The sequence below is a fragment of the Coturnix japonica genome, chromosome 1 (assembly GCF_054131305.1).
Source record: "Coturnix japonica strain WE chromosome 1, WE-NBRP24, whole genome shotgun sequence".
Lineage (NCBI taxonomy): Eukaryota > Metazoa > Chordata > Aves > Galliformes > Phasianidae > Coturnix > Coturnix japonica.
The window spans coordinates 69,854,962-69,879,079 of NC_140663.1; the positions used below are offsets into that span (position 1 = coordinate 69,854,962).

The 24,118-nt window shown below is 45.7% G+C and overlaps 2 protein-coding genes across 5 annotated transcripts in view; both read right to left on the minus strand.

The window, feature by feature from the left end:
• Nucleotides 1-15,935, minus strand: part of PARVB (parvin beta) — a 53,066-nt gene extending 37,131 nt beyond the window's left edge. The window contains exon 1 of one of the 3 annotated variants that reach the window (XM_015870134.2): nucleotides 15,691-15,935. In XM_015870134.2, the coding sequence (XP_015725620.1) occupies nucleotides 15,691-15,805 (115 nt within the window). In that variant the 5' untranslated portion in view covers nucleotides 15,806-15,935. Of the gene's footprint in view, nucleotides 1-814; nucleotides 1,287-5,126; nucleotides 5,266-15,690 lie in introns of those variants that run through there. The other 2 variants (XM_015870151.3, XM_015870144.3) reach the window with 2 other exon arrangements.
• Nucleotides 15,936-20,314: 4,379 nt separating this feature from the next.
• TEAD4 (TEA domain transcription factor 4) overlaps nucleotides 20,315-24,118 on the minus strand; it is a 47,017-nt gene continuing 43,213 nt past the window's right edge. The window contains exon 13 of one of the 2 annotated variants that reach the window (XM_015871755.3): nucleotides 20,315-23,440. The gene's annotated coding sequence lies outside the window, so the exon portion shown is untranslated. The remainder of the gene's footprint in view (nucleotides 23,441-24,118) is intronic. The other variant, XR_014944990.1, reaches the window with a different exon arrangement.

Consider the following 24,118-nt stretch of genomic DNA (forward strand, 5'->3'; position numbering starts at 1 on the left):
TTTGTAAAGCTCTCCAAAGGTCAGGGAGCTAAGCAGCCTCAGTCACCAGGTCAAAGAACTTTCAAAGCATGCCCTACCCTGCCCTGTTTGTATGCTCCCAACTACAGCTTCCTCCTACAGGACCCACCAACAGGAATACAGCCACAAGAAGCCCTAAGAAAAATTATGTGGAAACTGGATATCAGAGGTCAATATTTTTAAAGCCTTCTTTTGACCATAAACGCCCAAATTCCACTTAAAATCACACTTCATTTCTAGATGCGCCTTTCTTATGATTCTTACAGCACTTCTGTGATCTGTGAATGTCAAGTGTTCAGGAAGGTCAGGTTATTGGTGTACTTTGTGGTCTACAAATGCAGAAGAGATTTCCTAAGCTCCTCAGAGCCCGGAATGCACGCTACGTGCTATAGAAACAAATTACTGCATAAATCTCAAGACATAAAACTTTTAATTGCAGCTGAACTGTTTTTATCCCCAGAAGTTCCACTATGTTACTTTCTCATTTTGTTTGAATACCAGGAAGAACCATTCTTAACACAAATCTCGTTCCTAAACAATTTACAACAACAACAACTAAAATACATCGATATGGATTTGTGTATTAAGCCCCCACCCTCAACCCTCCCTCATAACATGGAGAGCCAGATAAAACCCTCATACGTGCCTTCAGACCCAGTGAAGCTCTGCCACAACAGGACCAGAGCATCCTCCCCTGCTGCATCAGTAGCAAGCCTCATAAAACCTGCTGCCCAGAGAGCCTGTATGCCACCTTAGCTTAGGAAAATATTCTTGCTAGAAATGTAATCTCACATACCTCCTTTTTTGCGTCGCTTACACAGGAGTCCTGCCATGTCAGCCCTTCCAGCACCCAGAGGTCTGCTACACGCAACAGCAGACGAATGGCACGGATGGGCTGAGCACTGAAGGGGCAGCAGCAACTGGATGAGAGGCTGACACCTCAAAGCTGCCAACGCCTTGTTAATTCGGGGCCAGTGATATCGGAGCAGGCACTCAGATAGCTCTCAGCTGTCTGGTGGAGGCAGGCGCCAGGAGAAGGGAACAGGCACCCTGAGACTAGCTCCCAGCAAGGAATCCTCCCTGTCCCTGTCACTTCTGCAGATGGCCAAGCGCCTAGCATAGATAAATGCTTATAGCAGCCTTAAGGTAACACGGGTTGACAGTTTAATGACCGAGTTGTGAACCTGCACTGGGCAACCCAGGTGTAAATACAGGTCTAGAAGGACAGTGCCTTGGAAAGAACTAGCTAGGATTCCTCTCAGATGTCTGGCTTGGGATCCCCTCTCTGAGCTGATGCTCAACTAGCAGGCTAGTCCTCCCAAATCCTTTGGGCTCTTGGCAGCCAGTGCTAGCAAAGTCCAAATGCAATGACGGATGGGCAAGTGGCCAAGGCGTTCAGCCAAAGCCCCAAGTACCTCCCTCATCCAGAAATTCAAATTCAAAAGAAAAAGGTCACTTCTCCACCAGTACCCTGGAAAGCAGCGAGGGCTCCTGGCAGCAATCTGCTGTTTTAACAGTCCCTGGCAGTACCAGCAATCAACACAATTTTGTCACCGTGGGAGCTGTTCTGGCCTTTCCAAAAAGTCTAACAACCAGACTGCACACACACATGCAAAGCAGCACACGTCTATAAGCCAGGCAGGCCGTGTTGGTGCACAGGATTAAATGCAAACTGCACAGAACAGCGGCAATCAGCTGCAGGATGCTGGAAGCACCATCACTGCTATCAAGAGTCTCTCGCAGTAGGGAAATGACCTTTAAAGTCAGCAGCAGCACTGAAAGAAGTCTCTGCTTTCTTCTTTTTAAGAAGGAGCAAATGTGGCAGCAATTTCATCCTTTTTACCTTCATCTGAATAATTCTAGTCTAATTCATATGTATGGGTATATATAGATAGATAGATAAAGGGACATAGCCCAGTTCACCTCTTAAGTCTTTACTAGTCTCTGCTTTGCTATTCAAAAGCCAACCACAAGCGTCAGCCTCTTACAAAAGCAAATGCTACTTAATTTTAGCCCTGGTTATTTCTGACTAAAGGGCTCATTCTCCCCCACAGAAAGCAGCAGCTGCCACAGAACCATCACAGAGCTCTGGGTACAGGGCTTTCCTTCTCATTCAACCAGTGCTGAGCTGTCTCCTCAGCACTGCTGGACCACAGCTTTTACATTTTATACTTTCATCTCATGATTAAACCCTAACTTTGGAAGCTAATGCACTGCTCTGTTACTCTTGGCTTTACTATTCACAACTTGTTCAAGTAACTGTCATCTTCTTTGGTACAAACAGCACACGGAAGGGAAACACGCATGGACTGTACAACCAGCTCTGTACAGAAAGCTCTTCTTGTGCCCCCAAAGTATTTTTGCTCTTCACAGAGACACAAGCAGGACCAGGGGTACTTTTTCAACCAGTCACTTGCCTGCCTGCAGCTCATATCCTGAGAGTTCTGCAAACTGGAAAGTCCTATAAAACTCCATTGGTACCCCATGCAGACCAGTGGCACAACACTCCTTCCCTCTTCCTGAGGGACGTATACACCAGATAATTCATCCTAATGGAGCAGCCAACATTAAAATCACAGAATCACAGAATGACCCAGGTTGGAAGGGACCTCAAGGATCACGTAGTTCCAACCCCCTGCCTGGCAGGGCCACCAAACATACACATTTACTAGATCAGGTTGCCCAGGGCCCCGTCCAACCTGGTCTTGAACACCTCCAAGGACGGGGCATCCACAACCTCCCTGGGCAGCCTGTTCCAGGGCCTAACCACTCTCCTAGTGAAGAAAAAAGAGAGAGTTTAGCAAAAACTGGCATTTCCAAGTAGACTGCTGTACTGGCACACATCAAACAGTCCCCAAGAACAGTGCGTGGAGATACACTGAGACTCTTTGTCTCTGTTCTAGGGACAAACCACACACACAACTCACCAGCCTCTGCCGCATTTCAAATCGTTTAACATTTACAAAAGGCTCTGCGATCTTTTGATAAAGACTGCAGGAGAAAAACAAAGCCTCCATTAATTACAACAGAGAATTAATAATCCCCAGGCAGATCAAAGGGAAAGACTTCTTCAAATCCACATAAAGGCGCTGCACCAAGAGACTGCATTCAAAACAGAATAGTAATAAGGGGAATTATTTGTATGCCCCAGCAAGCAAAAAAAGGCACCCACAACAGCCAGGCTTTGCCACTTACAGAAAGTTAAAGCTAAAGACAGCTTTTGGAAAAGAGCTGTAATAATCCTTTTGCTTCAGTCTCAACAAGCAAGCCGCAGTTGTGGATATGGACAAGGTAAACTTGCAAGGCCTATTCTGCGACTGCCTGAACAAAGACCACCCCCAAACTTTTGTCACTGATGAAACAGTATCTGTTGTGATGCCAGCACAGAAAGAGGAAGGCAACCTTAAGGGTGAGAAGACATGACCTGGGAGAGAACAAACAAACCACAGCAACCACAAGCAACTTACAACATTGCCAGCACTGGCAACTCTACACCAAACCAAACAAAATGAGAATCTGTTATTACTAAGTAGAACGGTTTTTAGCCATAATGGCAGGGCTCACTTTAATGTAGCTGAAACCTACATAAAGCCAGCTGCTGCCAGCTGAACCAGTTCTCTGCTTCAACTCAGTGTTCTGCATGGCTCCGCAGATGCTAACAGGGAAGCTCCTGTCCTCGTCCAGCCACAAACTGCACTGTGAAACCAGCTCATCAGCTATAGGCAACACAGCAGCCAATCGACTAGTGCTGCTGTACTGCTGAATCACCACAAATGACCCCCACACAGATATTAATTTGGTTCTGGTAAAAGCTGACAAAGCTGGAGCTGACCCACAGCTGCATGGGCACAAATCGGCAATGCTAAAAGGCAAGGTGAGCCCACAATATCAATGCAGAGCCACTGTGAATAGCTTTGGGTCTTTCCAGCAGTCCTATCAACCCTCCTCCAGTCTTGCAGCTGCACAGGACAAAGCCAGAACTCATCTGTTTTAGTGCCTTCCTGCTTTACTCATGCAATAAGCCTGATAGAACTCAGTAAACAATCAGGAACCCAGAGAAATAAGTTCTTATAAGGCAGAAAAGCAATATGTACACTTAAGCAGAGCGCACAGAGAGCTCTGGAGCTAGAACAAAAACTCCACCTTGGGACTCATCATTTTTGTGGTGAGTCCCTGCTTCCTGTTTCCTTAATTACTGTGCTGAGCCATGCTTGCGTAGCTGTGTGCGCTGGGCAGGCATCCAGGCTGCCAGCAGAGGGGCACTCCTGGCTTCGCTTCCATTCCTTGCTGCCACACACCCCTTCCTCTTCACGCACCCACATTATGTCACAGCAAGGGCACAGCGAGGATGAAAACTAACCAGATGAGACAGGGCAAAAAACAAAGTTAAGTTTCACTGTGCAGATACACAATGGCTGAATAGAAAAATGTGGCAGAAATAAGACTGAGGAAAAGAATGATGTTTTATAACACCAAAGATAATGGAACCACGCATTCACTTGGTGTGAGATCCCTACCTAAGCTGACTGATTTTGACGAGTACCAAGCATCACAAAGACTTATTTAACCAAAACCAACTCCAAAAAAGAGAATCAGCTCATTAAGGTATGCAAGTCTGATGAGTCCTGCCATAGCCAGTCACCAAGAGTCAGTAGCAGGGCTGAAAGCATTATTCAGGCATAGAGATGACTAGAATTCATTCAATTCTTGCTTTCTCCAACATGACAAAATAGAGGAAACAGCACCGAAGGTTAACACGTTCTCCAAGCTTTTTCTCTGATCCATATACAAATCTAACAGCCCAAAGCTCATCAAGCTCAGTATGAAAATAGTCATTATTGTTGCTCATGGTAATTAATGAATTTTACAACTGCTTTCTTTCTGCCTTTCCCTCATGATTTGAAACTTCATTTGTAGATACCTAAATGAAACCCATTTAGCTAACTAACAGCATGAGCAGTTTTACCTGCTTCATCTTACCACCTTTCCCACATCCTTCAGCCCCTTCTCCAAAGGCACAAAGACACCAACAACTACCAAAAGCAAAAACATTTCATCTTATTTCTTTTTCTGAATAGGCCAAGCGCAGTACAGAGGAACAGACTCACTTCTGAAGGCAGTGATGGCAGGTGAACACACAATGTAACAGAAAGGCACTGTCTTCTCCAGCTGATGGTAGAGAACTCAACGAGCAAGCTCCACACCAATGGAAAAGAGGCTAGAGCTATGACTTGCAATTCAAAAAGCACCCTTTTTTTTGCTAGTGCAACTTGATTCTACAGGAAGAGTAAGCTGAGATAAACGATCCTGCTAACCACAAAAAACTGCATGTGTCTAATTGATGGAGTTGCCCAAACGTCACCCAGAAAGACAAGGAAAACTCTGGAGGAAAAAAAAAGACTTATGTTTTTGCAATACTTATATTTAGGATTTTCTGGTGAATATTAGATTTCAGTTCAACAGAACATACAGAACCAACGAAGGGATGTGCAGTGCTTCAGACTTCAAACTTCATTCTAAGCAGCCAATACAAAGCTTTCTGAGCACCTTTTGCTCAGCAGCTACCTGCACACAAGGCAGTAATGTACTGAAAACAAACTGAAAGACCTCACTAAACAGGCAGACTGAAAAATACAAAGAAGTTTCCTCAGTGGTTTCCAGACCAGTGATATGTGGAAAATTATTTTGCTGCTTACAGGAAGACTGCCAAGGCAACCACTTCAGTGATAAGAGCTACAAACCTTACAGTAACAGAAAGTCCACATTTCAGAGCCCACAGTCAGATAAAAGACAGGCCACGAGAGAGAAGTGCAGTGAAAGTAATAGCTCCAGTAAGACTATTCAGACAGATGCTTAACTCTGCCTGGTTTAAGTAAGAAATAGACACTATCATTTCCTAACCATGCTGCTGAAGACCACACTGAAATAACGAAGCCAGGCCACACATTGCCATTCCAGTTCAGCCTCCCAAACAATAACAAAACGTGATCACGAAACAAAAGCCAATACAAGATAACATCACATTTCATCAAACCTGGCTGTTCAGAGCTTTATCCCCCACATCTTAAAACCTTCGGGAATGGAGACTGCACAAAGTCTCTGGGCATCGCGTCCCATGGCTTCACAGCGCTCATCATTTAGAAGTTTCTCCCTTTATCTAGTCTTAATTGCATGGGGTTCAGTTTATTCCTGTTTTCTCTTTCATCCACTATGCACAACTGCTTACAAATACAGTTCACAGAATCACAGAATGACCCGGGTTGGAAGGGACCTCAAGGATCATGTAGTTCCAACCCCCCTGCCTGGCAGGGCCACCAAACATACACATTTACTAGATCAGGTTGCCCAGGGCCCCGTCCAACCTGGCCTTGAACACCTCCAAGGACGGGGCATCCACAACCTCCCTGGGCAGCCTGTTCCAGGGCCTCACCACTCTCCTAGTGAAGAACTTCCCCCTAACATCCAACCTAAATCTTCCCTCTTTTAACTTAAAACCATTTCCCCGTGTCCTGCTATTGTCAGCCCTTTCGAAGAGTTTAGTCACCTGTTACAGCAGGACCAATCTGAGCACGACGTCTTGCATCCTATTAAAAACCATTTTCCCAAATAGAAGGCTCCATTATACAGCCAAGAACTCTGACAGACAGAATTCAGTACAGATTCAAGACACAGCTACGCACTCTTGCATTCTGCCTAATTTTCCAGTGGAACCAACTCACTACAAGACTAACTGTCCCTAAATCTGTGTCCTGGACTAGGCAAGCCTGATAGCAAACATCACCATTCTATTTTAAAAGTGACAGGATTCTGTATCTGTTTAATAACATATATGCATACATCTGCCAAACAGACCTAGTGGAAAGACACTTTCTGAGAATTACACATTTTTCTATTTAAAGACAGAGAAAAGACTCTGCACTCCACATATACATCAGAATCACTCCCCTCTTCATCCAGCCCTCAGTTTCTTTTCCTACTACAAAGAGACCACGTACACAACCACCCCAGCTAATAAGAAGATCAATAAGGCCACATGGCGGCTATAATGGATAAAACACTATTTTCACTGTGTATTTCATTGCAGTTCAACTATTTTATAAACAAAACACAAGCTAGATCTGATCAGCAGACAGGTTTCAGGGACTGTCAGGAAGCAATCACTGAGAGGTAAACCTGAATTCCCAAAGATCCTTTCAGCTCCCCCTGACAAAGCCAAAACCAGAACAACATGCTGTGGCCTACTTTCTGAGCCTAAAGGCCCTGGAGAGAAGTCCAAAGCCAACGTATGGTAACAATTACACATCCAGCACTTCTAATTAGAAGCTTTGCTGTGCAGATGCATGTTCTTCCATGAGGAAGTGACAGTGATTTAAGTGCCCAGAGCTCCAGGCCAGCACACGGTGCCAGGTGTGCATGTTCTCTTCACATCTGGCTTTCAGAGCAAGACTTAGACAGATTCAAACTGCAAAACGCTAAAGCCACATATATCAGCCGTAATATTTCTCCGCTTTAAATATATACGCATACAAAAGAAGTTAAAATTTCTGTCTCACAGCTTTCTGCTTTGCCATCAAGAGCCCAAATTAGGAAGCCTACATCTGAACAGGCCGAATGTACTTCAGCCCAGAGAGATCCCTTGGTCACTGATCTACAAGTTGTGCAATACCAAAGTTCCTGTTTCTCCTCCATACTCAGCCCACTCCCAAAGGCAACCAGGGGTCACTGTCACCCACATCAGTCAGGCTGGTTTAGTTCCCTTGCCTGCAGTCCAGGGTGCAGTGGTGGGGTTGTGTGTACTGTCACTGGGCAGCCTGTCATGCAGCAGAGGCCTCAAGAGACAACCCAGTGCTCACCCTAACCTTTACCTTCCCTCCTCCTAGCTACAACACAGGCCACACTTCCCTCCATCTCCATTCCTCAGCCTAAGAGCCAGCGTCACATCTGATGACTACCAAAGGCATGTACACCACAGTCTCAGGGGCAGCACATAAAGCAAGGGCCATCGCACATACGTGCCCCATACTGAGGGAAAGACCTGATGCAGACGCGTATACATTGCAGATTGCAGCCAGCAGCTCTGAAAATTGCATCACCTGATTTTGCAGTGCCCTGAGGGAGAAGCTAAGCTTTATCAGTGACAATGCACACATACAACACATTTCACAATGTAGACAGAGAGTGTACAAGAGAGGGGATAAGCAAACACAAAAGCCACCACACCAGAGTGCAACTGGAGCGTGGTGCAGAGTAAGGCATCTTTTAGCGAACACTGTGATAGATAATCCGTACCATGACAGAACCCATATCATTAATCAAGTCCAGGCAAGCATGGGTTGATAATGGGTCAGATCTTCCTCTGGAGCTATGTGGTTGACTTTTAAACTGCTGCTTTCTTCAACTATCTGTTCAAGAAACCTGGATGTTTGTGATAATGAGCTAGCACAAAAGAAGACATCATCTCCCCTTCCTTTTTACCAGCTTTCTGGCCTCCAGAAGCAATTGTGAGGAGTCTGAGGGATGGCCTTTAGCTTGCTGGTGCAGTGGAGACCAAGACTCACTGGTGTAAGAGCACAGAAAGGCTGAATTTTGAGAGTCCAGGGTTATAAGGAAACACTGGAGCCTTCAGCGTTACCAGCAGCAGCATGGGCAACAATAAAAACAGATTATGCCATATGAAGAAGACTCCTCCTCCTTACATATCCATGTCATATAACTATATATATATGTAACTATCAGCACTTACTTCCCCACTGACATGCCATTTCCCAGGAACCCCAATAGAGACCGCCCCTCGTAGGTCAAGACTTCTAATGGTGCCTCAGAGATCTGACCACAATTCCCCTTGAAAATGAAAAGCAAATCCCTCATGAGCAGCTTTCAAGTACCTGCCACGTTGCTTCTACAGCCTACAAACTTGAGGCTTCTCAGTTGTGTTCATGACGACTATACACAGAAGATATATGCACTAAATTCTCATCTCAGTGGAATAGCAAAGCTCTTAACTGTTGAAAAACTAACTAACCCTCTAACCAGCAGACTCTGCCTCTCTCTGGCCTCACTGCAGACCATATAACCTCAGATCCCTTAGCAACAAGTTGTTCAGACATGCTTCTGCAATGAAAAGAGCTTGCCAGCTAATCTCCCAAATCTTCCAACATCAAGGTATGATCTAAAGCTCAAAGCACTGCGCTGAAAAACTTGAGCAGCTTCATGTGTTTTTTGGATCAGCTGGCCTGTAGCAGTTCTTAAAATACATATGCACTGCTATACTTAGTCTTCCAGACTCCTGTATTGCCAACATACAAATCTGTAGGGTACGTTTGTATTTATAAAGAGATCCGGAGTATCACAACTCTTAAAGAAAAAACAGGCCCTTAAAACAGTGTGATAACAGGCACGGCAGAGCACAGCCTAATCTCCCTGCACAGACCCACCAGCAGGATCAGGGATCCCCCATTCACACTGTTCAGCAATAAGCATCTGCACAGACTTTGCACGAGGTCACGCACAACCCTGCAGCTCCCCCACTCTGTATCAGCTCCGCGTGCAGCCCTCCATACATCAGAGTCTCACAGGGCTCATCCATACGCTCCACATAACAGAAACTGCCAGATGCCTGCGTGCGGAAGTCTCTCCCAAGATGTCAACGTTAACAAATCCTTTAGAAGAAATGAGGAGAAACAGATATCGCTGGACAATTGCCTTGAAGAGAGGCAGCTTAGCTTTTAAGGAGAAAAGAAATCACTCTCTAACTCCTTGCATTAGTATTTGTAAGAAACGTTTGCCAGAACAGAATGCGATATCAGAACCGAATCAGGCACTGCTCTAGCAAGACAAGACTGAAGATGGATCTGGTCAGAGGCACAAATGAGCCCTGCAGGAAAACTCAGCAATCAGGCTGCAGGTTCTGACTGGAAATTCAGGACTTTCTCTCTGTTTAAATTTATAGTAGAAAGGGTAGAAAGTTCATCTTGAATTTGCTTCTGTCTGCACATATGGATGTGTATGCATTACCTAGAAAGGTACGTGGCTTCAATATCGTTATATGCCAATTCTTCTCTTTAAAAGCAAGTCATTCTGATCAACCAGCGCCCATCTCGTCTTCTGATCAAGTACTGCAGCAGCAGCAGCCCACGATGATGCACAAATCAATGCGCTTCCCCACCAAGTACACTCTCAGACTGCAGCAAACATTCTTGAGTGAACCAGAAACACAGAACTCGACCCTACACACTCTGTACTCAGCTCTCCATCCAGCTGCAAACTCACTGCCACACACCACAAGCATGGAGAGTAACTTAAGCTGGAGCAAGTTCTATCATCAGTCTATTAAAAGGAAAAGCCTTAAAATACAATGATTATCAGGTCAGCAGATAGTCGAAAGCAACCAGCAGAAGCTTATACATCACATTGTATCTCAGAGATTTGTGGAAGGCAGATTTGCTTCCTCTGAAGAGAGAGAAATGGAGGAGCAGCTGTATCTTTAGGTTACTCGGTACTTCACTGCTTGTCAGAAACACAGATGCCCCTCAGGAGCATAGTACAGGCACTCAGCAGCAGCGCACTCCGTCCTGAGTGTTCTGGGCACCATCTGAATGCCAAAGGCTAGTTCTACATCAGAGCAATTCAAGCAATTACTCCTCCAGCACCAGTTTATGAAGCAGGATACATGGGCACAGTCAGCACAAAAAGCCACTCGCACAGCAAAGAATGCTTGTGAGCAGGACAAACCCCCAGCATAAGTAACACTGCCAGCATGAGTGCCACCTGCAAGGTGAATGAAGATTAAGTTAAGACTGCATTACAGCTTTGTATCTTTCCAGGATCTACATTAAAGTCGCCTCTCAGAATCATTTCAAAGCTAAATACTTCTGTTAGAAGCCTCAAGCAGCCACTAAAGCAAAGCTGTAACACACTGAGACAGAGGAGTTCAATTTTTGGCAGTGCATACACACCGATGCACCTCTGGAGACTGTGCAACAGACAGCATTGAAAAGAGCTTCTAGCAGCGCTCAGTGCATCCTGTTCAAATGAAAGGAGATGAGATCTGTTTTCCAAGCTAACTCCAATTCTCCCATCCTGTTGTGTTCAAGGGACGCCTCCGAGTCGAGATGTGCTCATCACACAAAAAGGCAATGAGGTACGAGCCTGTTTCTGAACCTCTTCTCTCTCTCTGGAGAGCAATTACCTGTACAAGCAGCCCCATCATTCTTAAAGGAACTATGAAGAAACGATTTCTTCCAATTTAACTCTGCATGTGAGCTTATTTCCTCCTGTTCCTCCCTCGAGAAAGCTGAAATGGATTGAGCAGCACAAGCAGTTCCACCTGAACAATGTGGAGATGAGCTTCCACTTGTGCAGAGCTGCTGGAAACAGGCAGGCAATGCAATGCCTCTGCCCAAGTACCCCAACACCAGAGAGGCATGAAAATATTCCCAGACAGAGCGTTTCACTGTTACACAGAGGCACAGACCCTAAAACCAATCCTTTAACCTGGTCTGATGTGCATAAAGCTTTATAACATGCGGCTGCTTCCTGCAGCAGTCAGTTCTTTCCACCACTGATGACAATAGGCATTAGCACACATTGCTCTTTTCTGGAGTGTTTTCCTAATCTCTATGTCCTCCTTTCAATTGTGTCACTGGGAAACAACACCGAGCAATTAAGCATGTTGTATTTCTCCGGCTGATCCCTCCATAAGACCTATATATAGATACACACACAGCTAATAATAGAAGCTTTATTTTGCCAAACACCTGCTGCCCACGTCTTCCCTACAGTGTTGTGAGGAAATCAAAGCACTGCGAGTAACCCAGCACTGAAACTTGTGGCAAAATAGCTCCCTTATTTCAGTTCAAGGACACCGCTCTTTTAACAGGATAAAGGAGATACGTGTATTTTTTTAGTTCCTTTTTAATCAATGAAGATATAGTACAGCATTATTCAAAACAATATATTTTAGAGGGTCTGAAAAGTAGCTCGCAGCCAGCACCCTGCCATGGGCTCTACCAGCACCCCAATAATTTCCTAGGCTACTTAAAGCTAATCTGGCACAGATCTGCGTTGAAAGCCCAAGATACCAAGACAGGTACTTCACGGTTACAACCAGGCAAATGCAGATTTGATGCCCATTTCCATATAACCTCATGTGGGGAAGAACTGTAATCCACGTGGCGAGATGAGCACTGGAATTAACACATCCTGCTTTTCTCAGGATGTGTGTCACAACCTATTGTAACACAAAGAAACACACAACCCCACGCAGCACTCTCCCCATAGACGGTTCCTTTTCTCTTATAGCTTCCCTCCCACATGGGCTTTCTCCTATCCTACAAAGGTTGAGATCACTCGTAGCTTTTCCTGCACTGGTGCTCCACTGAGGTTTTTCTGTTCTAATCAGTTGCTCACTCTGACAAAGTCTGTGGTCATTTAATAACCCTGATGGCTGGCAGTTTGCTCTCAAGGGCATTTTTAGCTAAATGACGGGGTTAAAAACATTGCTGGGAAGGAAGAGGAAGGAAGGAGTCAGACAGTGAGATCACACACCATGGCCATAGGAAACTGGATTAAAAATGGTTACCCAACCAACAACAGTTGGTTGTTGTTTCTTTTAAGTCAGCGTTGACTAATAAAGTCAGTTCAGTCATAACAATTCAGAAACAAAAGTATAAGAAGCAATGGTGTAAAGCACAGGTTAAAGGGACAAATTCCAAGTCTTCCTCAAGGGGTTAAACTACTTACAGAATCTTCCTCTTACAATGTTGAAGAATTGGACCTGAAATCGTAATCCTGCCTTATCTCCAGGCACCTGCTAACAGAGCACTATACCATGTAACGCTGCTAAAGCAGGAGTAGCAGCAAAGTTTCTAACAAGCCATAGTCAATTCCTCAAATACCACCATAGTTACTATCACCACCATGCCCAGGAACTGTATTTACTGTCCCACCATAAAGAAAAGTTACAGGCTTACAGTGGCAGTCTTGATAAGCCTAGTGATCACACCTCTCTGAATATAAGCTCCCTAAAAATAGATTTACAGCACCTTATAAAGGACTTTGCCAAAGAATATTTACACTCCGCTGCTTATGGGTTGATAGCCACACATCACAATTGTTTATGACATGGCTGCCTATCACGACTCAAAAAAGAAGCCCACATTAAGTATCAAAACCCTTTTCAGCATCATTCTGTGGCTATATGGCTCATGGACAAGTTGTGCACAAAGAATAAAAAGATTAATATAACTGGACTACAACTGCTGCACAGACAGCAGTTTTAAAACAGTTTTAAAACAGAGATTACATACAGTCAGGATGGTGACAGAATCAAAGAAGGGCCTGGGTTGAAAAGGACCACAATGATCGTCAAGTTTCAACTCCTCTGCAGGGTCACCAGCCACCAGACCAGGCTGCCCAGAGCCACATCCAGCCTGGCCTTGAATGCCTGCAGGGATGGGGCATCCACAACCTCCTTGGGCAACCTGTTCCAGTGCTTCACCACCCTCTGTGTGAAAAACTTCATCCTATTATCTAACCTAAACCTCCCCTGTCCCCATTTTAAGCCATTCACCCTTGTCCTATCACACAAAGCTTGTCTTTATGCTGTGATACAAAAGACACACCAGTGAAAGCAAAATTTATCAAGAACTTTGGTTTGCTTACTTCTCATGCCATTAGAGGCAAGAATGGTTTGGTTGTGGCAAGTCAACAGCCGACCTTTCAACTTGCTAGTGGGGAGAGCAGTTGGTGAGGACAGTAATTAGTCTTGGGAGATCACTGACCTCTGCTGGTCCACTGGGAGCTGAGCAGCAGCTGCCTGAAAGGAGGCAAGGGAAGTCCCCAGGGGTGGAGCGGTTCCTCAGCCCAAGAGAAAGCTGCCCATACAGTTCTTATGTGGTCTGTCAACTCAGTTCAGTGCCATTTCAGTGAGCTCCCAACTTACTTCTGCTTCACAGTCGCATACCAAGACGCTCTCCCCAATGCTGACTCCAGCCCAGGACCTCTTCACAGCTGAGCCCTTCGCCCCCTTGGTCCAGGGCTGCATTCTCCATGGGCTGCATTCTCCATGGGCTGCATTTCAGAGCTACCCCACTATGGTGCGCAATACCATGCACAGCATGCCTTCCACAGGCCTTCAAACTTCCAACACAAGAGAACCTAGAAGAGTAGTAAGCTATTTCCCCTTCAAACAGCAGCACCACAGCCCTGTGCACAAACACATGATGAACTGTGCAGAGGAGGTGGTCTCCAGGCGTGGCTGCTGTCTCTTCTCTGTTCTCCTCGTCAAACTGGAAGGAATACTCAGCCTAAAAGCTGAGTCACGCATTTCCATTTCCTTCTAGCAAAAGCATGACCACACTTTGTATCAATGCAGCTACAAGTCCCCAGAGAGCACCAAAGGCAGCTTCTAAAACTTGCTATCGCAGAGCTAAGGGGAGCTGAGGCCACACGTGTTGCTGAAGCAGTAAGCAAACTCAGCAAACCAAGCCGGTGGTCTCAGACTATACCCTAATAATCACTTCGCGACGTTGAAGCTTCTCATTGAAGAAGCGGAGCTGTCAACCTGTTCAGGCTTAGGAATCAGTTTTGAGTGAAACCTGTTTTCCAAGCACACGCCACCATCCCCTCCAGGGGATGGGCTTTCTCCATCACCTTCCTTCAGCAGTAAGTGCTATCACCGGAAAGGCACGGCTGCTTCAGCTGCTCCTCAGCACAACCACAATGGAGAAACCTGATTAAAAATAGATAACGGAGGAAATACCAGAAAGCCACACCAAAACAGCCATGAGAAGGGAAGCAATTCCACCGAGCTGCATTTTTGAGGGCAAATATCCTCAATATTACCAAGATGCCTTCTTAATATCAGGGGCAGCGAGCAAAGGGCAAAGCACACTCACTCAGAAGACTGACATTGGAAATACCCCCCCTGCCCCCCATCCATCAGGCACCAGAACGAGCCAAGGCTGTTGTTAGCCCACCAGAAAGCCCAAGTGCAATGCGGCATAAGGAACCCACGTTCAGATGGCCATGGAACAAGGGCATGAGTTTCACCATGAAGCGGGCATGGGGTCAGTCGGGGAATCAGAGGGTGCCAAGTGTGCAGCCCTGGAGGCGCAGACGCTTAGTGGGAAAGTCATAGTTAGCACACACACGGCCGGGCCATCTTTATCAAGTCCACCGGCAAGACGACAGCTTCTTCTCGGCAGATAGGGAGCTTCGGAACACACAGTCCTATCTGTGCACAGCCTGCGGTGCCCATGGGCGGGTGGGACAACACGAGGAGGCAGCACCCGGCGATGAGGCCATGCCAGGGGGCGGCCCACCGGGCTACCTAAGTAAAAGCACTGGATAAGACAGCTGTAAAAGCTACGGATAGAGCGGGAACAAAAACCACAGGTGGATTTAATCATTCCCTCCCAGCTTTACCACTCTCGCGCCTTCTACCGACCGGTAAAGACGCCCACGATCACCTTTATTCCCAGAAGTTTATTTTACAGAAGCTGAGGCCGGGGTTCCCCTACACTCAGCGGCGGCCACCGAAGAGCCCCATCCGCCTCCACGCCCACCCGCGGCCGCCGGGGCCCTCCCGCGCCCGGAGAACAAAGCCGGGGGTTGCCCGGGAGGGACGGGGGCTCGGATGCTCTTTCCTCCCTCCTGCATAGGCGAACTCACCCTCCTTCGCTTTCTTCTTCCTCGCCAGCGTCCCGCCGAGCTTGCCCAGGAACGACTCGTCCTTCTTCATCCTGTGCGGCCGCAGCGTCGGGGAACGGATGGGAGCGGAGGACATGGGGTTCCGCCCGGGGCAGCCCGCCCGATCTCTGCCCTACCCGGGGTGAGGGCTAAAGCGGCCCAAAGAACCCAACAAAGCCCGACGGCGAGAGAAGCGTCCGGTCGGCAGCGAGAAAGGGCGAAGAGCCGGCGGGGAGCCGGATCGGGAGGCGGGGGGCGTGCGAACGGCGGGCGGGCGGAGGGCAGGGGGCGGGATGGGAGCGCCCTGCCACGGCGGGAGGCGGGCCCGCATGGAGAGCCGGCACGGCAACGGGAGAGCAGGGCTGCTGCCTCACAGTGCCGGCAGGCAGAGAGGAAAGCAATGGAAACGGCCTCAATGGAAATAGTGTGGAAACGTGAAGTTTCAGCCGGCTGTGCTGCTGGCGGCGAGGAAAGCGGGGCTGTGGAGAGCCCCGCCGTGATCCTGGGGGGGAAGGCGGGCACGGAAACGGGAGATCCTGGAGAGTTTTCGTTGCAGCGCTGAGCAGCCTGACAGGGGAGATCTCTGCATCTCTGGGGGATGCACGGAGCTGAAAATGGATCCAGGAGAGTCCCTAGCGTCAGGCTGGACCCTGCGAGCCCTTGTGTGCACACTGAACATGAAGCTCTTGAAGCGCTACCTAAAGTTGTGCCCCTGACCTCGGCCCTGCAGCCAGGGACGCTGTTAATTATCTACAGTTGCATCTGTATACGAATATTCTGATTTTCCTTGTTGAAAGTATTGTTTAACACAGTGACTAAAACAGTGCTGTCTCACCTCATTGTGTCTCCAATCACTTTTCTATCTATCTGCATTGGAACCACAGGATCCCCTCAGGGGCTCAGCACCTCCTGCTTCATTACAGTCAGACTAAGCAAAGCCCGGCCCCGAGCTGTATTTACAAGTTTAGAGCAGCACCTGCTGTTCATGTTCGTCTTTAATGGCTTAGGTTCGAGGTTATCATGTGCCTCTCTGCTCCTGCACAAGGACTGAGCCCTCACAGCAGCCAAAGCAGCCCAGGAACAGCATTTCTCCTGTGAAGAAAGGTCGGAGGGATTGGGTTTATTTACCTAGGAGAAGGCTCAAGGGAGACGGTTCATCATTAACTAAGAGGGCAATGGCGCAGGCTGCTCAGATAAGCTGCGGTGCCTCATTCCTGGAGGAAATCAAGGCCAGGTTGGATGGGGCCCTGAGCAACCTGATCTAGTTTTCTCATTCCTTTCCAGAATTTATTTCTCATGATTTCAGAAATTAATTTCAATAAGTGGAAATCCTGCTTAAGACATCAGTTATAAGTTCAGCTTCTCTTCCTGTTTCCTCAGCCATGTCCCAGGCCTGCCAGCAGCCTTCAGTTCTGATCTTTTGTATTGCGAGGTCTTGTGGTCTGCGTTGCTTGGGGCACACATGAGAGGGCGCTATCAGGATCCATCCACACGCAGTGTTTAATCTGGAGCTGATGCAAACAGCAGTGTATTCATGGTCTCACCTGCATCACTCTGGATCCACACTCACACCTTGCTTTGGCACAGAAACTCACAGGTAACAATGCCTTGAACAAGCTTTATGCTGTGCTGCTCTTGATTTTGTCGTGTTCTGAATTAGACTTCTTCAAACACCTTCTTCCCTCACAGCAAGCAAAACTGCTTTGTGTTTGCACGTGAAGGACCTTCTGATGAATGCTTCTTATCAATCCTACTTCTTCGGAAGAACAGATATGTTCTGTTTCCTCAAATGGATGTGTTGCTCATGGCAGGGGAGTTTTATGCCATGCATTTGCTAGTGGAAAAAGTGGGTTCTACCAAGAATGTCAGGTATTCGCCTGTGTGTTCAAATACACGCACTTCAGCTAGTACACGTTTTTTCCAGTGAACATCTCAACCGTTGGAGTTGTTAATGAGATGCAAGGTTGCCACCCAGGTTCACGTGTGGTGTGAATACAGGCATCCTTCACACACACACTGTCCATACCCCAAACCCACAGCGCCAGGCTGGCCAGCAAAGCGCGTCTGCACCACATCCAGTGGCTGTGTCAGTGCTGTGAGTGTTGAAGTGTTGCAGAATGTGTTAAATAAGTTCATTCTAATGCAGCTGCTGAGGATTTTGGGAGGAATGCTCTAAAAATCTTCACTGAGTGGTACCCTCCATCTATAGGACTTGTGTGTACAGAACAAGCACTCGTGCCAAATTCACTCCGTGCAGCAAAGAGCTCAAGGCCAAGCAGACGTTGTTTCCAGAGCCAGCAATGGTCCCTGCTGTTATTTCCACTCTTTAAGCTAACATTAAGATCAATATTTTGGGCAAACAGGAAAAAAAAACAATCCAAACCCACACAATAAAACCTCGCTTGTTGTAGCACAATGTTTCTTTATGAAACTGTAAGCAGAAAAGCAGAATACAAACTCCAACCAAGAAAGCAGAAGCTGGTTCACATCCGACAGCATATGAAACCAAACTGACTGAAGTACTGCACTTGAAACGTAAAGGCCTACATGCAAATATCTGTCAGTTATTGAAATAAAACCACAGAGACACATCCACAGAGACACATCCCCTCCAGCTTTGATATCTTGTTTGTTTATGAAACAAACTTTTCGATTTGCTGCATAACTGGAAAGCGTGTCAGCCTGGTACAAAATGAACGGAAGCTGGATTGTTTGAGGAAAGAAAAAATAAAGAACGTCTATGGCAAAAGAAAGCAAAATCACACTTCACAAAACAAAGCAAAATGTGGAGTTCAAACAAACAGTGATCTTCTAAATAGGAAACGGAGAACTTATGTCAGGACTTCATCAAGTGTTTGTTAGTCTTTAACAATCTTGCTGGCCAACAGCCCTGCGGTGACACAGCTGCTGAGCGGCCCTCCATCTGCACAGCGAGTCTGTCTGCAGAACAGCTTTGGGGATGCAGCTCCATCATGCACTGCAGCCCCTAGGAGGAACTTATAAGCACTGAAGTCGTTACACAGATGAAGAAACTCTGCCTCATGTGGTACCTGCCACCTCTGAGCTGCTCACACAACATTAAGGGTCTGCAGCCATGAGGTCCAGCTTCAGATACAGCGCTTGCAGATGTTTATCACCATCTCGCTGTCACAAGATGTAAAAGCAGTAAAATCTCTACATCTCTGTAAGTACTGTGGTATCCAAGAGTGCCCATTTAAGCAAGCACTATGATTCTGAATCACATTTATTACTGCAGGCCTTCCTTACACCATTTATATAAACTATAAACATCTGCAACAAATTTCAAATAGGACTAAGGATTCAATTATTTCTATCTGTATTCTCCTCAAGTAACAGTGCCCTCTAAGTGGCCAAATAATGCTAGCTTAGGAAACCAAAGGACTAAACCTGAGCAGACCTTAATAGCAATGTCCACAAGCCCAAGCTCCAAAGGCAATAGAATACATCTAATTCTATCAATATGAGCCAAAGGAACTTTGAACTCCTGGGAGAAAACCCTCACAGAATTGTGCTATCCAAACATTTCCATTCTTTCCACTAAAAATATTTCTCTGTGTATGTCAAAATGTGGATGGCGTTGGAGAAAGAAACATTTGTTGACATTCTTAACATAGCGTCATCTTTTATCTTACAATAACAAAAAACTCAGAAATGCTTTGTTGAACGTATTTGCTATCAAGGCTGTCGGATAAACACACTGAAAAGAGGTTCTTTAGATCAAATGTTGTTATTTGAAATAGACCTGACTTCTGTCATTCACACAAATGTTTGTTTTGAACATCCGTGATCCTGCTTGTGTAAATTCATAAAACTTTATACAAAGGGGAAGGATGTCAACTGGAGCTCTGCAAAGACATATCCTCAGCTTTGTATTTTAGAAAGAGAGCTACCAACTGGACCAGATTTAGTCACTGTATTAGTGCAACAGCACTAATGACATTCAACAGGACAAAGTGCCAGGTCCTGCACTTTGGCCACAACAACCTCAGGCAATACTACAGGCTTGGGGCAGAGTGGTTAGAAGACTCTGTAGAATCACAGAATCATAGGAGTTGGAAGGGACCTCCAGGGATCACTGAGTCCAGCCCCCCTGCCAAAGCAGGCTCCCTACACCACGTCACACAGGTAGGCGTCCAGGTGGGTCTTGAAAATCTCCAGAGAAGGAGACTCCACCACCTCCCTGGGCAGCCTGTTCCAGTGCTCCGTCACCCTCACTGTAAAGAAGTTCTTATGCACATTCGTGCAGAACTTCCTATGCTCCAGTTTCTGCCCCTTTCCCCTTGTCCTGTCTCCACACACTGCTGAAAAGAGTCTGACCTCACCACTTTGCCCCCCACACCTCAGATATTTATAGACCTGGATCAGGTCCCTTCTCAGTCTTCTTTCCTCAAGGCTAAACAGACTCTGTTCACTTAGCCTTTCTTCACAGGGGAGATGCTCCAGGCCCTTCACCATCTTTGTGGCCCCCCTGGGAAGGGGGGAAGTGAGAGAAAGTCTGTGTGGTGCTTAGTCACCTGTTGGGTTAAACTACAATACTGCCCTGCACAGTTCTTAGAAACAGTCTTGGAAGTACAAGGTCTGCAAGTTTAGGAGGAAAAGTTTTATTTATATAAACAAATACATACATGGACTCCTCTTGAACAACATGAGCAAAACAGTCTTTCCCCAGCTCTGACTTGATAGCAGCATCTTTGCTATTCTCTTTACCCACATCCCTTCATTCTCTTGCATGGTTCTGTATTACATGCTGGCCATGAGCAGCATGTTCAGTTCTGGCACTGGCATTTGATTTTTGTACATCTGACCCTTGGCAGTTAATTCTGTTCTGTACAATTTGGGATCATGCTCTATGGATTTCCATGATGGTGTAACTGGGTTTGTGGAAGGGCCACTGTTATCATTTATTTGGGCTTCATTACAGCTTTTGATATGGTTCTTCATAACATCTTTTTCTCCAAATTGGAAAGACATAGATTTGACAAATGGACTGTTCAGTGGGTGGGGAACTGTTTGCACTGAGAATGGTGCCTGAAGTCTCCATGTCCAGATAGAGATTAGTGGTGAGTGGTGTCTCTCAGGGGTCAGTACTGAAACTGATACTCATTAATACCTACCTCAATGACACTGACAGTAGGATTGCTTCATCTGCATCAAGTTTCCTAATGACACCAAACTGTATCCTGTGGTCAACATGCAAAAGGAATGCCATCCAGAGAGACCTAGACAGGCTCAAGCAGTGGGCCCAAGAGAACCTCATGAGGTTCAATGAAACCAAGCACAAGGTCTTGCGCCTGTGTCATAGAAACACCCACTATCAATGTAAGGTCCCTTCCAACCCACACGAGACTATAATATGATACTATGATACTATGATACTATGATACTACGATACTACGATACTATAATACTATGATAAGGTGGGGGTCAAAAGGGTAGAACACAGACCTGGTGAAAAGGGCTTGATTGCACCCTTTCAGTATCTAAATGAGGGCTATAATAAGGAAACAAACTGACTCTCAAGTTTGTTGTGATAGGACAGGAGGAAATGGTTTCAGACTATGTTTGTTGCAAAGGCCCTTCACCATCTTTGACTAGATGACCTTTAAGGGTCCCTTCCAATTCAAACAATTCTATGATCCTGTGGTTCTAGAACTCCACAAAAATTTCAAGCAGTGACCACCTTTCTGATAGTTCACTTTTCAAATGCCATCTGTCTCATGTTTTTTGTTGGCTAGAATTTTTTTTAAGGACCTTTTAATTTATATCTCAAATTATTCTTAGAATTTTATTCTCCCAGTTCAAGCTTAGTGTTTCAGTCCTGTTCAAAATACTCCAATACATACCCAGTTAGCTAAGTTGTCCTTTAGTACTATCTGCAAATTAAGTTATCCTGATGCTTTCTCTCTCCTCCAGGTCACTCATTACTCTGTTAAACATGTTTAAAGACCTACACTGATCTTTTCAGTACACACCCTCTTCTCAGCTAACAGTCATCTGCCATCTTTGTCAATAGCCTTTAGTCCTTTGCTTTTCATCTTACTGCTGGTAGCTTAATCAGCAAAAATACATACTTCAGATAAAAATGTTGTGAGAGGAATTCCATATTATTATTATTTCCCATAATAAACTTAGAATCATAGAATGGCTTGATCTGGAGCAGATGCTTAAGGATCATTGAGTTCCCCTCCCTGCCCTGGCATGGGCAGGGACACCTTTCACTAGATCATGTTGCTCAAAGTCCCACCCAACCCAACTCTGAACATTTCTAGTAATGGGGCATCTACTACTTCTCTGGGCAACTTCTTCCGGTATCTAAACAATCCCATAGAAAAAATAAAATTATTCCTTATATCCAACATAAACCTACCCTCCTTCAGTTCAAAACCACTGCCCCATGTCCCATCAATACACTCCCTGGTAGAGTCTCTCATCTTTTTTGTAGGCTCTGTTTATGTATTGGGAAGACACAACAATGTCTTACTGGAGCCTTTTCTTCTCTAGGTCACAAAGATAAAAAGCCCAACAACCTTCTCAGCCAGTCTTCATAGGAGAGGCACTCCAGCCCTTAGATCATCTTTGTTACCTTCTTCTGAATCTACTCTGACTGTCTACGTCTTTCTTGCACTGGGGACCTCAGATCTAGTACTCTAGGTGAGAGATCTCATGAGTGCAGAATACTGGGAGAATCACCTCTCTCAGCCTCCCTACCACATTTCTTTTTGATGCAGCCTAGAATATGATTATCTTTCTGGATTGCAAGCACACGTTGCCAGCTCATATCCAATTGTTCCCTGTTTTTCATCCATCAGTATCCCCAGGTCATTTCCTGCAGGACTGCACTCAATCAGTTCATCACCAAGTCTGTGTTGGTGTCAGGGACTGTCTCAACCTAGGTGCAAGACCTTGTATATAGCCTTGTTGAATTTCACTCCTCAAGCCTGTCGAGGTCATTCTGGATGGCATTCCTTTCTTAAAAAATATCATCTGCACCTCTCAGCTTGCTGTTATCCACAAACTTGCACTTAATCCCACTGCCTACATCATGGATTAAGTTGTAAACGCTTGAGGGACACCACTTGACCTGGACATTGAGACCATGACTCTTCGGACGCAGCCATACAGCCAATCTACTGAACAGGCCATCCATCAAATCCATGTCTCTCCAATTTAGGGACTAGGATGTTCTGGAGCGATTGTATCAAAAGCTGTACATAAGTCAAGTCCATTGCTCTTCCCTTTTTCACCAGTGCTGTCATTCTCTCATACAAGACCACCAAGTTAGTCAGGCATGATTCACCCCTGGTCAAGCCATGTTGGCTGCATTCAGTCACCTCCCTGTCTCGCATATACCATCACATAGTCTTCAGGGGGATCTGTTCCATGATTTTATCAGGCACCGAGGTGAGGCTGACTGGTTGGTAATTCCTGGGTCTTTCTTTTTAACCCTTTTAAAAAACAAATGTCATATTTCCTCTTTTCCGGTCACTGGGGACTTCACCTCACCAATGCTTTTCAAATACAAGGGACTGTGGCTTAGCATACTTCAGCTACCAGTTCTTTCAAGACCCTGAGGTGAATTTCATCACGTCCCATGGACTTCAACACGTTCAGGTTCCTCAGATAGTCTCAGATCCGGTCTTCTTCTGTGGTGGGTGGCTGTCTTGAGATTCTGTGACTTGGGAGATGTGGGAGAGACAACTGCCAGTGAAGACTGAGATAAAAAAAAAAGAAAACATTGTTGAGTAACTTAACTATCTTGATTTTTAAGTTGAATTTTAGTAGCTTGTTTCTTACTGTTGCTTGGACATGACTTCCTTGCGAAGAATGAACTCACCCAGCTTCAACACAGACTCAGAAATGGTTATATTCAACCTTAGTTCATAAACTAAGTATTACAAACCTAGAGGCAGCATTATAGGCCTGAATATAAAGGACTTTCACAAAGTCCACAAAGACCTTTAACCATCACACTGAGATCTGTAGAAGGGAGTACCACCAAAGCCCATAAATTCTTGAAAAAAGTCAGATTTCATATGCGTATGACTGAAGTCTTCCTTACCTGCTGGAATTCCAATAAATCCTTTGATTTTAGACAGTATATCAGATGCCTGAAGTATGAGTAATTATTTTTCTCTATGCCAAAAATGCAAGGATGGAAACATTTGAAACAAATGTGTGAAGTGTCTCCTTTAAGGTGCTATGCTGCATTGTGAAATCTAACATCACCTCTTCATGTCTGCACTAATAGACTTTACCTGGCCATAGGCAATAAACTGCCTGTTCAGTGACTTGCAGAGAATATCATTCCATCCACCTCTTCCCTTAAAGTAACATGAATGGCTACCTCTTCCCCTCCATCAGTAGCACTGTGGGGACCAAGACTGTTCAC